Genomic DNA, 12,596 nt, shown 5'->3' on the forward strand with positions numbered 1-12,596 from the left:
CCACAAACCAGGTGGCAGTGAATACCTGAGGCAAATTTATCACATCATCCAGCTCAATGAGGTAGGGAAACGGCCTTTTTTACCGAGCAATTAGGTGTGTAGTGGCCTGAGGCAGCGTCTGCTGGCAGCTAAGGGTTAGTCAAGGAGGTGATAATGCTTCGTAAAGTCAATACCTAACTCAATAGCGCACTGTCTTAGACTATTCAGTTTAAGCTTTTCTTGCATCTATTTAGAAAAGGTTACTTTAGAGGAAATTATATTCCTTTTATTTATGTACTTGAACTGTGGCATGCTTCATTGGCTTTTTTTCTGAGTTGTATTTCACAGACGACAGGGATACGTTAGCAGTTAAAATATTAATAAATTAATAGTATTACAAAATCAGCCACTTTTTACTTTTTATAAAACAGAATGAAAAGAGAAGTCAAACATGAATTTGTACATATAGAACATGTAGACTAAATTTAAAACATTTTCAAAGTAAATGCCCTATTTTATATTACCAACCTGGAATCGGTGAAGATACATTTTGCCAATGTATGAGCACAAATGTTACTAATGTAGAAAATGCGCCTGCAGAACCAGAAGTACATAAAGCTCCTGCTCTTCCTGATCAGCCTTTCGATGCCATTTTCTTTGTTTACTAAGAAAACCCATACCTACATAACACTGTCAATGCTTACAGTTGTGGGCTGACTCTGCCTGATGCTTCAAATTCATATGCATATTTTTACAATTGACCAATACAACTATGACCTGCTAATGGAAACATTTGCTAGCTTTAGATTATGTTTGCTGTTTGCTTCAGTTCCTGCCTTTTAGGACCCTAATGGCCATCAAAGGTTAAAATCTGGAGCATGAATTAATCAAAATAATTCTCACTTTGTTAATCACTTGAGAAGCTGCAAAAAGTAGAATTTGCCTTTTGATGTCATACAAGCTTGTCATGTCCAATTTTGATTTGGAGAATATAGGCAGAATAAAAGTATAGGCTGGTTTTAAATGCAATAGTCTTATTAGTTTTTGATTATGAACATCCACAATCTTACTTATCCCCTCAGTGTTGTTTCAGACCCAGAAAGTTTGTTTTGGACATTTTTGCTATCATACTCCAATGCTTACCCTGAGGGAAATGCAAAAGCATGGTCCCATTCTCACAATGTACCGGTGTTTGATGTGAAATCCTAAAAGTATCAGTTGCATATTGAGACTCCATGACCACCCTGTTCCCTAAGATGTAAATAACTACACACTGCACAGGATATTGGTTTGGGATCAAATAAGGGCACAACTTTATTGGTTACAGATGTGAAGTTTGCCCATAGGCATTGTGGTAAGCAACTGTGTATGTCATTCCCGCCTGTCCACTTGGAGTGTTTTTAAGGCTGAAGCCGGTCTAGGTCAAATTGGGGCATCCCCCAAGCGGTTCCTGTTGGAGGAATGGCCCCAGCCCCCTTCTGGGCATCAGACAGAAGCTGCTACTCCTGGATTCTTTTAACAGGATACCCTTACCCATGGAGGGGCAGGCTGAGGCTACAACCTCCCCTCCAACCAAGATTAGGCTTACCCAATGCCTGTCCACCTTACACAGTTGTGACGATTGCCACGAGGTAGACGAAAACCCAAATGGCAATGCCAATTTGCCAAGTGGGGAAAATTTCTGCTCAGCCTCTAAAAAATTAGGCAACTGACGTTGTCCATAGCAAGGTCGAAGCATCTAAAAGGCCCTGCCAGCCGGGCATTTAAACTTCCCCTGGGCATGGTGCCAAGGGCCACAATTGGTTGGTTGGTCCCATGTCCAGAGGAACACACCCTAACTCCTGCTGCCATTGGCCCATTTGGCAGCAAGAATACAATCCGGTCTGCGATAGGTTGGTTTGGCAAGGAGTCCTGGGCCCCGCCTGAAAAATTGCCCGTCTGAAAAGGGAGCGAACGGACTTAGCTGAGAAGTGGCATGTGGAAGAACAGAAGAGCTGAGAAGAGAACTTCTCAATTGACTTGAGGAAAGTGTCATTATACTTCTTGCCTAAATGAGGTTGGCCTCTCGGGTTTTTCTGACTATAGCTGCCCATATGGGTTTCTCGGAAGAGAGATAATGGCGTCTTCTTAGGTCTCTTCCAGACTTCCTTTTGTGCTGTGCCTTCCAGGCATAGGTCTGCACTTTCCAGGTCTGAGTGGTTTTCTTTTTGAACCACTGCTTTTCCCAGAAAAAACGCTACTCAACACTGAATTGGAACAAATGGCATTCAAGTTTTTCCTGGTTTGCCATTTGTTCTGATTCAGTGGTAAACAGCGGATTTTCCCAGGGAAAGTGGTGGGACCATAAAACAAAAACAAAACTGCTTGAACACAGGGCTGGAAAACACAGGCCTGTACCTAGAAAGCGCAGCACAAAAGGAAATCTGGAAGAGCCCATACTCTGAGTCTCCTTTGATATTCCTATGAGGCCATTCTCTGTTTTTCCTGCTTGTGTCCCTGAGGGAACTGAATATGACCAACTCACTCATCACTAGGAAGTTCTACATCCCATAGCATGAGAGCTACATTATCTATTTCCAGAGCAGGGGTCTGCATAGCTTGCAAACTGAGAGGTCTTGGTCCATCTTGTCTTCCACATAGGCAGAGGAACTGTGAGGTTATTTCTCATAATCAATATACACACATTTTCCCCTGACCATTGTTTTCAGTGAAGTGAAATTCTATTTGAGTGTTACTACAATGGACATATGGAAAACGGATTGTATGCCACAAATAATTAATCTTAAAAAAAAGCATTCGCTCAAAAACATATCAGTTGAACCACCAGATGTTTAGTTCAAATTTTGAAATGGGTCTTTTTGAAATATTTAATATTTTTATATTTAATATTTATAGAGTAGAGAACCTACATTATTGCATAAATCTGTATGTTGAATACCGTGTGAAACATATGTGATGTAATATATCTGATACGTAATTTGACTCTCAAACACTATTCAGTGAATGCCCAAATTTTGGGACCAGTGGGTACATTCTGAATTTTAAGGATGCCGTATGGGCACCAGTAATAAAATGGCTACCAGGGCAAGGAATAGCACAAAATGGCTACCACATCTAAAAGATCGGGGGGGGGGGGGGGAAGAAACAGGATCCCAAAATGAGCACAATTTATATGAATCTTGGCTTCTTTTTTAAAGGAATATTTGAATGAACAGCTGTCTTATGAGGAATCTTCTGAAGAAAACAGGTCAAGTATTAGACCTTTAAACATGACATTCAGAATCAAAGAACAGCATCCTGGTTTTGACCCTTTCCAGGTGCACTGCCTGTATTGCACTAATGTGTTAGAAAAGGTTAGTGATTATTTTAAGCATTTTCACTTCCAGTTGAGATAAAATATTGCATGAAGTAATTGCATGAAGTAATTGCTACCAAGAAAAATGAAAATCCAGTCAGATGGTTTCTGACAGCTGTGATGTTGTGATAAAAATATACGGACAAAATCTAATAATTTTCACTTCCCAAATACTATACTTTTCCCCTGTATATATGCCCCCTCTGCAACTTATCAGTAAGCTCCAAAAATAAAGAACTGTTGCTGTATGTCATGACTGTTTGGACACAGAGGAACCAGCTGGGGAACCACCAAGAGAAGAAGGCTCAGAGTCTGGCCAGTGGTGATGGTGATGAGTGGTCAGAGGGAGAAGGGTGGGAATAGATGTCAGAAGCTGAAGAAGTAACAGGGCTTAGTGAACTGGGAGAGTCTGTGGCAGAGAGGAAGAGATGAGTCAGGCTGGGGAAGCGTAATGGGTGCCTCGCCCTCCTACTGTGACAAGCTCCCCTCCCCCCGATCTTAAAGAACCAGAAGAGGCATGGCTCAGGTATCTGATTATTATTTTTTCTGCTCTGCAGTATGGCAGCTTTTATCCCAATAGGTCAAGTGTCCTGGGGAACCAATCCCATCAAGCCATACAAAATTATTGTTGTTGTTGTTGTTGTTGTTGTTGTTGTTACTACTACTACTACTACTACTACTACTGAGTTTCTTAGCTTTAATCTAAGCTTGTTGCTAAATGCAGACTGAGATGCAAAAGCTTGCCTGAGAGCTGTCTTAACATGCTCTTTTGCATATTTGGGGCATAGTTTGGAAAGGGTTTCATGCATAAACATACGCTACCACATGTGGGTTGACCTTTTTGGATTAGGATTACACTTGGCTCCTTTCAAATATCGTGTAATGGTATGGAAGTTGCATTAAGAACATGGTTCTCTTTTCATATTGCCTCAATCACATAGCCAAATTTAATTGGCTGAATGTGTTGTCATCACAGGTATTATATGATTTTGCAGTCAAACCTAACAATGCATGCTTATGCTAGTTAGTAAATGAAGGGTTTAAGGACCATAGAACTGTAAATTGCTAGAGAAGGCTTGGCTAGGTCATGCCACCTTACCCTGGGGGGGGGGGGACAGAAAGACTAGTTTCCTATTCCTCTCTTTCTCTCTCCTCTTTGAACCATGTAATGGACCAGATGTTTGAGGCTTCAGACCACTTATTTGAGACTAGCTTCTTTATTTTGTAACCAAAAATACATTGCCTGTGTTGTTTCTGCTGTAGCGTTGAATAATGCATGAGAGCTCTGATTATTGTAAGTAAAGCATTTAAACTTACTTAAGGTTGTGGTCTATTAACTCTGAGAGAGGTGGAGCCAGGGAAGCACAATTGTGAATGCTTAATACTGGAACCTTTTATGATCTAACAATCTATATTTCCCGTGCTTTGAAAGTACTTCAGATACTTCTGTTTAAGCTCTACTGGAGGCTCTTTTGGCTAGAGAGTGAGTCAAGCCCCCCAGGCTTTTTAAATTCAGCCAGTCAGCCATTTTTCTTCTGCAGTTTCCCACAAACATGGGAATTCAGGTATTCCCCAGTTATTTCCCAACAGATTCACCAAAATTTCCCAAGGAAGAGGACCAGCTGTGAAATAATTCCACCATAGTATCAATGTAAAGGGGAAATGAGAAAAATCGGGGGGGGGGGGGTTCAGATTTCCTAAAATCACCCTTTTGCTACAAAAATAATCATAGCTGAAATTCAACCATCAATCAATGCTTTCATATTGGAATCCAATTTTTAAAAATAATAACCACATTAATTAAAAGATTTCCACAGAGCTAATTAAGCTATTGGCTTCAGATAAATTCCTCTTAAGTTGGAAATTTGACTTTTTTTTATTCCATGTGGTCCTAACTAAGCAATACTAAGACCCTTTGTTGGGTCTCTGGACCATAATAAAGATAGTAGTTGTTGTTGTTGTTGTTGTTGTTGTTGTTGTTGTTGTAAGCAATACTAAAGAAAGGAATTGCTTGTTTTAGATAAGAGAGTAAAAATTAAACTAGGTCTTAATTTGTAAAGCAGATAATATTTTTATCATGTCTGTTACAGCTCCCTCCTCCATTCATTAATACAGTAGTAGCACAAGACCTTCAAATGCTGACAACTCAGGGCAGAATTTCTCTGCTGTGTGACAGGACTGCAATGCTCTATTAATCTGCAAGTGACAAGCAATAGTTAAATTGGATTACAAAAACTTTTACTGTGCTATCTTCTTATCAGCCTGTGGACAACTATCAAAAAAATTAATTAGTTTTTGTTTTTATTCTATTTTACACTGGCAATCCAATAAAATAGCCTAATATATCAATACTATAAAATACAACCATAAAATAATTGAAATTGCAAAGAACTATATGGACCCACTTGACTTTAAGAAGCCCTATTCAGAGTGGGGAGGCAGGTAGTAAATAGCTGTAGGATGGTTTCAATGATGATACTTCAACTATGTCCCCATTCCCTAGTTAATTCATTTTGTATCCTTTTTAATGGTATGTAGACACCAGTTCAAAGCATTTGTTGCTCACCCAGACTTTTAAAAATGATTGCATCTCTGTAAAATGGTACTCTGCTTATGGGGTGCTCCCACTGGCAGAAGGCAGTGAGTGGATTTTTGCTAATAATAATAATAATAATAATAATAATAATAATAATAATAATAATTTATTTATACCCCGCCCATCTGGCTGAGTTTCCCCAGCCACTCTGGGCGGCTCCCAATCGAGTGTTAAAAACAATACAGCACTAAATATTAAAAACTTCCCTAAGGCACTTGACCCTCTGCAAACCTGTTCTAGAGGGTTTGGGGACCCTCCAGAACTGTATGAAAGGTAATGTTGTGGGCTGCAAGGGGAATCTGAAAAAAATCACCTTTACTCTGTGTCACCATTGGGAGTCTCGGCTGGACAGAACATCCTTCTGTGAATGAAAGGAGACTGAAGCCTTAGTTTTTTATCTTGCTGCTGTTTTAAATTGTGTTTTCCCCCTCTTGGTGTGGATGTTTATTGAACTGCATGGACCAATGATCTAATTCAGTGTGAGGCAGAATTCTGCCTTGCTTCCCCTTTGTTTCCCAGGCTTTGGAATGCCCTGACAAAAGCCCTGCAAGATCTCACAAGAGCCCCCAGAACCCATGTGCTGAGCATCACTTGCCTGATAAGCAAGGCAGAGAGCTCTCAAACTCTCTGCCATTAAAAGCCTGCTCAGTGTGCCAGTTTCAGATGGTGAAGATACTCGTGTGGGGTGGTTCAAAGGGGACAGTTCAAGTATATGCATTTTTGGAATGTAACTCATGCACAAGATGTGATTGTACTCTATTTCATGCAATAACCTCATTCATCTAGCACATGGGTAGGCAAACTAAGGCCCAGGGGCTGGATTCCAGCCCAATCGCCTTCTAAATCCGGCCCGTGGACGGTCTGGGAATCAGCATGTTTTTACATGAGTAGAATGTGCGCTTTTATTTAAAAAGGCATCTCTGGGTTATTTGTGGGGCATAGGAATTCGTTCATCCCCTCCCCCAAAATATAGTACAGCCCCCCACAAGGTCTGAGGGACGGTGGACCGGCCCCTTCTGAAAAAGTTTGCTGACCCCTGGCTAGCAAAATCTGTTTTATGGAAAGAAGAGAAGTAGAACAGAACAAAGATAACAATACCACTGCATTGTTGCTAAAACAGGTGTAGTTGACCTATGTGAATCAATCCCAAGGGACTCTGTCATGGATTTCATTCATGGCTGAGGCTGTGTACGCACTTTGGCATTTGAAGTGCTGTATCTTATAGTTTCTTAGGGTTTCCCAAACATGGGTCTCCAGCTGTTTTTGGACTACAACTCCCATCATCCCTAGCTAGCAGGGCTAGTGGTCAGGGATGGTGGGAATTGTAGTCCAAAAACAGCCGGAGACCCAAGTTTGGAAAACCCTGATTTAACTGAATGGTTACATTTGTCAGCATGGAGAAAAGTGCTGCAACTGGGGGATAACCTTGTGTTGCGGCAAACCTAGTCCTCCTCCTCAAGTGTAGCCTTCACTGAAAGGGATGCTGTATGCAGTGCAGTGTTTTTCCAGGTGCCTCTGCATTATACAAGCCTTTTCCCCAGTCATCTCTCCACCCAGTATGTCATAATTACATGCACTTTTATATTTAATAATATAATTAAAGTTATGTAATCACAAGTTTTGCTTTGTATGTCATACTTTCTTGTGTATAACAAGTGACACTGTTTATATTTATAGAAATTTAGGACAGTTATCTGGTGACTGGGCTGTCTTACAAAACAGCAGATAAGTAAAATATCACACTAATTATGAAACAGCATTCACTCCCAATTCCAGTTACATTGTTGATAAGGTTGTGCTGATGGTAAATAAATAAATAAATAAATGTAAATTGCTACAATACACAAAAAGTTGACAATTATTTTGTTTTTGTAACTGATATCAGGATTTCAGAGTAAGTGGTTTGGCAAAATGCTGTTAACAGTTGGAAGAATAACTACTCAAAAATTGATTTATCTTTATATAAAGAATGGCTACGTCCCCAAATGGATTTATAAATTAATTGCTGTCTTATTAGAATAAAACCCTTCTTCCCTGGGCATGATTGATGCTATCTGTCTAAGTCCTTGTTTCAGCCACCCCCCTCCTTAGTTAGTTTATCACAGCTGGAGCTTTAATTTACTGATCATATTAACTCTGATTAATAACTAACAATGCCTTCTTCTTATATATCAACAGTCTACCATTACTGAGTGCAAATGGGATTGGTCAGATTTGCTGCCGAGTTATTTGGGACTAAATAAAACGACCTTCATGGCACTACTGGAGCACAGGTAATACTTTTTTGGGGGAAGATAAAAGTTTCTCTTGAGTTCTGTAAGTTTTGTGTTCTGTGCAAAGCAACTTTGCAAATAACATTTAAACTGCTTGCCTAAAGATTTAATTTGAAGTTCTGCTTGTGTTGTGATGCTTTTCTGTCTTCCTGTTGCAAGTTCCTTGTGAACTTCTAAAAAGATGCTACTGAGGGCCACAGGCCCTCTGTAATATTGTGCATTGTGTTGTGGGGGCTGAAGTTGGAAGGTGGGAGTGTCAAGAAATTGGATACCCACCCCTTCCACAAGTAAACGTGTCTTCTGATCATAAAAGGGGCTCTCTCAATACAAAACTAAACAAACAAACAGTGGGAAAAATAAACATGGAAGGGTTCTAAAGGGTTATACAGGGGGCATTTACATCTATGTGCAAGGACCATTGAGGGACCCTTTTTAGGGTATCAATCTACATTGCCTGCCAAGCCAGTGGTATCTTATGTGGCATAAGAAATTGCAGCCAGAAAAGTATATTATGGAGACCAAAAAAATGTATGCATCGGTATCTTCAGTGTATAATATTATTTCCTGGTGTTGGTGTGCATGAATGAGCTTACATAAATGAGTTGGCATGAAAGGAATATAGTTTAAATATGTCTATAAAGAGATTGTTTGTAATAAAACAATGTGATTGTTCCACTGTGGGCAGAACACTTAATTTACATTTAACATGTTAACACAAGCCACCAAAATTATGTTGAGTGAAGGTGCGACAAATGCTGTAGTTCTGTTTATGGTGATGAAGCAGATTTTTGTATTATATATAGTATTGTAGAGAAGCAGGAGTTGTGTGAGGTATGTTCCTTAAGAAGAAGTAGCTACAATTACCGTACATCCTGGCCCAACTAGTGCACTCACTAAGATGAGCTGTTTAAGTGTGTTTACGTGAAGGCTATGGTACATTGATCTCTCTTTGAGAGCTTAAGGCTGCAGAAAACAACTCATTTGCAAATGGTACAGAAATGAGTGCTGTATTTGTGCTACATTCTGCTGCATTTCTGGAAATGGCTCTAATGTCATGTGAAAGCTCAAACATAATGTGGAAGTCAACAGGAAAACATTGGGAAAATGGAATAAACTGCTGTGTGAATCCAGCCTCAGACAGCATGAGGTTTATAACTAAAGCAAAACTTTTAAATGGAAATGTGAACTGCTATTGAAAACTTGAGCTTGGAAATCATAATTAATATGTGTAAAATGTGATCTGATTTTCAAACTGCAGTTTGTGAAATTGTGAAATAGCATGCCCCCCCCCCCCCATTTTGATATGTAGTAGGGGAGAGTTGACCAGGTAGTTTCAGCTGTTCTGAATTAGCTGTGTTTTTAAGTCCCAGGTTTCTGCTGGTGATTACAGAGAATTGTGTAGCATTTAGTAAAACTGTTGCCCCATATATTATACAGTATATTTACAATAGATGCTGTTGGAAAAAATGGTAACGTATCTTTCAGAAATCAGTAGTTTTAAAATTGCAAACTGTAGCCAGGTCACCTGTAGAACTTTAGAATGTAACTAATATGAAGTAAAATATTTTTCTTGTTTAGAGTTATCACAGAGGAAAACTGAATAAATCATGTATATTTTTTAGTGGATACACAGACAGCATCTGTTGTGAATGTTAGCCATATGGCAAGCTATTTATGGGGAAAATGTTTACATTTATAATGTTTATTGTGTTGTTGATTATCCATATATTCAGAAAATGCTGTTCTAAAATCTTGTTCCATCAACAAGCTTAAAATCTCTTTTATTATCATGAATTTGAGCAATATATGAGCAGGTTTAATTGAGCATGCAAAAGTACCTTTTTATGGCATCTGATGTGTTAGCATAGCATGATGAAGTGACTCTCGATAAGTCTGATCTGTTTGTAGAAAAAAAAAAGGTGCCACATAGCCCGCCCCACCCGCCTTATAAAGTAATAGGGTGGTTAAGGAATATACTAAAAAGAGACTTACATGTCACAACCAACAAATTCAAATTAGGGATGGGGACAAATTCAGAACTGTGGGGGTTGATAATATTGAACTTTCCCAGTATCAACATTCTCAACTGAATAACAAGCCAACCCCAGACCCTTCCAGATTTGGGCAAATTGGTGGAACAACCAAACTTGCCACGGGCATGCAGTAATAAAGTTTAACATTATCTGATGTGGATCCACCCTTAAATCCACTCCTGTTTTGAAATAAACAGGTTTAAAATTTTATACTGTTTGTTTATAACTGAATAAGAACACAAGACGATCCCCATCTAGTCTAGCATTATGTTCCAGCAGGTGCCTGTAGGAAGCCTGCAAGCTGAATGTAAGCACAATGCACTCTGCCCACTTGTGATTCCCAGCAGACCATTTTTATTTTCATTGAAGTTCTGGGCCCATAAAAATCCTGTTGGTGCCCCTTCTTGAACACCCGGTGCTTGTTGATGGTGTTTTTCCTTACTTCTGATGGCATCTTCACATTTCTGAATCATTCTGTCTACTTTAGGTCCATCCACTGCTTCAGAACTGAAAAGTTATCTGTCAGCCTCATTGCACCTCCATATCATTTCACTGGGGCATTTACTGGTTACTGGACCTGATACTGTGCCATGACAGAGAGTGGGCACTTCATTTAGCATGTCAGAAACTATACAAAGCTGAATTCTTGCTATAATACCCACTCGAATGTTTGTGCACCAAGGCCCCTGAATGTAACTCTGGACTCTTCCAGATGACCTATTTATTATTCATCTTGATTTGCTTGCACAAAACTTACACAGAGGTTAGGATATATCAGGTCTTTATTGAGCATTAATTCTTATTTGTTTATAGGACTGTTATAGGCAGTGATTTTTTTCTTAAAAAATGTTTAGGGTACTCTCACTTTGACTCAAGAAAATCACCATTTTATACTTCAAATCGGGCAAAATAAATATAGCAAATGGACAAAAGTACAAAGATTCACAAAATCTTTAGGGGTATGCATACCCTTGTGTCCCCCCCAGAAAAAAGCACTGGTTATAGGACAATAAGCATTCATCCTGATTTCCTTGAGGGGTGTTTACATGTCTTCCCATTAGGCTTTCATTCATCCCGGACTTCTCAGAACATTTATCCGTTACTTTCCAAACTTCTAAAAGTAAAATGAGTGTTTGGCATCACTAAATCATATGGCAATATTTTATCAAAATACAGTGGTGCCCCGCAAGACGAATGCCTCGCAAGACGAAAAACTCGCTAGACGAAAGGGTTTTCCATTTTTTGAGTCATTCCGCAAGACAAATTTCCCTATGGGCTTGCTTCGCAAGACGAGTTTGTTTCCTTTTTCTTAAAGCCGCTAAGCCATTAATAGATGCTAAGCCGCTAATAGACGCTAAGCCGCTAAGCCGCTAATAGCCATGCTTCGCAAGACGAAAAAACCGCAAGACGAAGAGACTCGCGGAACGGATTAATTTCGTCTTGCGAGGCACCACTGTATGTAATATAAAACTAACACTTTCTTAAAGATCTCTTCTGTTCTGGTCTTTATTATTAGATTTGACCTGTAAAGCCTATTTCTTATCAGAAACATAATAATTCTAATGACTAGAGATCCAGCCTTACAACAGACCATTTACATAGCACATTAAAAATAAAGAAGTTCTCTCACTGGTAACTCAGAAAACTAAGTGTAGCTTAGCTAATGCCATTTGTAGACTTTTTTCTTCAGATGTTTGAGAAGCAAGTTTTGTTTTGTTGCTGATGCAGAACTCCACATCTTTGGCTCATTACTTCATTGTGTGTTTTTATTGAGGGAAATACGGTAGTTCTGTTCCTTAACAGAAAGACAAATCTCTTTTGCAATTCTTTACTCATACCTGGGAATAAATTCCACTGAACTCAGTAAAGCTTACTTCTTGAGCTGCTTGGGAAAACAATGGGATATAAATGTAATAGTAAATAAATGCATTCAATATAATCTACTCCTTTTCTCTCATACTTTGACCTACATTCAGGGATCATACATCATGATATTATGGAGTTACATAAAATAACATAACATATGACAGTTGCCATATGTGAACATATATACATGTTCCATAAGTGTCATCATATGCATTGTTGGTATGATGACATTACGGGTACACAAAGTGGATCACATAAAATCAGTCTACTTCCTGTACCCTTACAACTTATTTCTCCAAACCAGTTTTTGGAGATGGGCCCATAAAGTATGTCACAAATTGTGAGGGGCATGGCTAGAAAAGTTGTTATATATGTGGGATGGGGTATTGGTTAAAGCATGGAAAACATGACAAAGATGTGGAAAGGGTTTTTTAAAAAACACACCTATAAAAGTGTAATATATATTATGATGTTCCCATTAGTTCTGTTTAGAC

The 12,596-nt window shown here is 39.1% G+C and overlaps 1 protein-coding gene across 8 annotated transcripts in view; it reads left to right on the forward strand.

Moving 5' to 3' along the window:
* The window catches only part of KIAA0825 (KIAA0825 ortholog), a 192,562-nt gene that overhangs the window by 82,353 nt on the left and 97,613 nt on the right, over positions 1-12,596 (forward strand). For 7 of the 8 annotated variants that reach the window (XM_028747987.2, XM_028747985.2, XM_028747986.2 and 4 more), the window contains 3 exons: positions 1-61; positions 3,177-3,332; positions 8,109-8,203. The exon at positions 1-61 is cut by the window's left edge and continues 99 nt beyond it. In XM_028747987.2, the coding sequence (XP_028603820.2) occupies positions 1-61; positions 3,177-3,332; positions 8,109-8,203 (312 nt within the window). Of the gene's footprint in view, positions 62-3,176; positions 3,333-8,108; positions 8,204-12,596 lie in introns of those variants that run through there. The other variant, XR_013394645.1, reaches the window with a different exon arrangement.

The sequence above is a fragment of the Podarcis muralis genome, chromosome 11 (genome assembly GCF_964188315.1).
Source record: "Podarcis muralis chromosome 11, rPodMur119.hap1.1, whole genome shotgun sequence".
Classification (NCBI taxonomy): Eukaryota; Metazoa; Chordata; class Lepidosauria; order Squamata; family Lacertidae; genus Podarcis; species Podarcis muralis.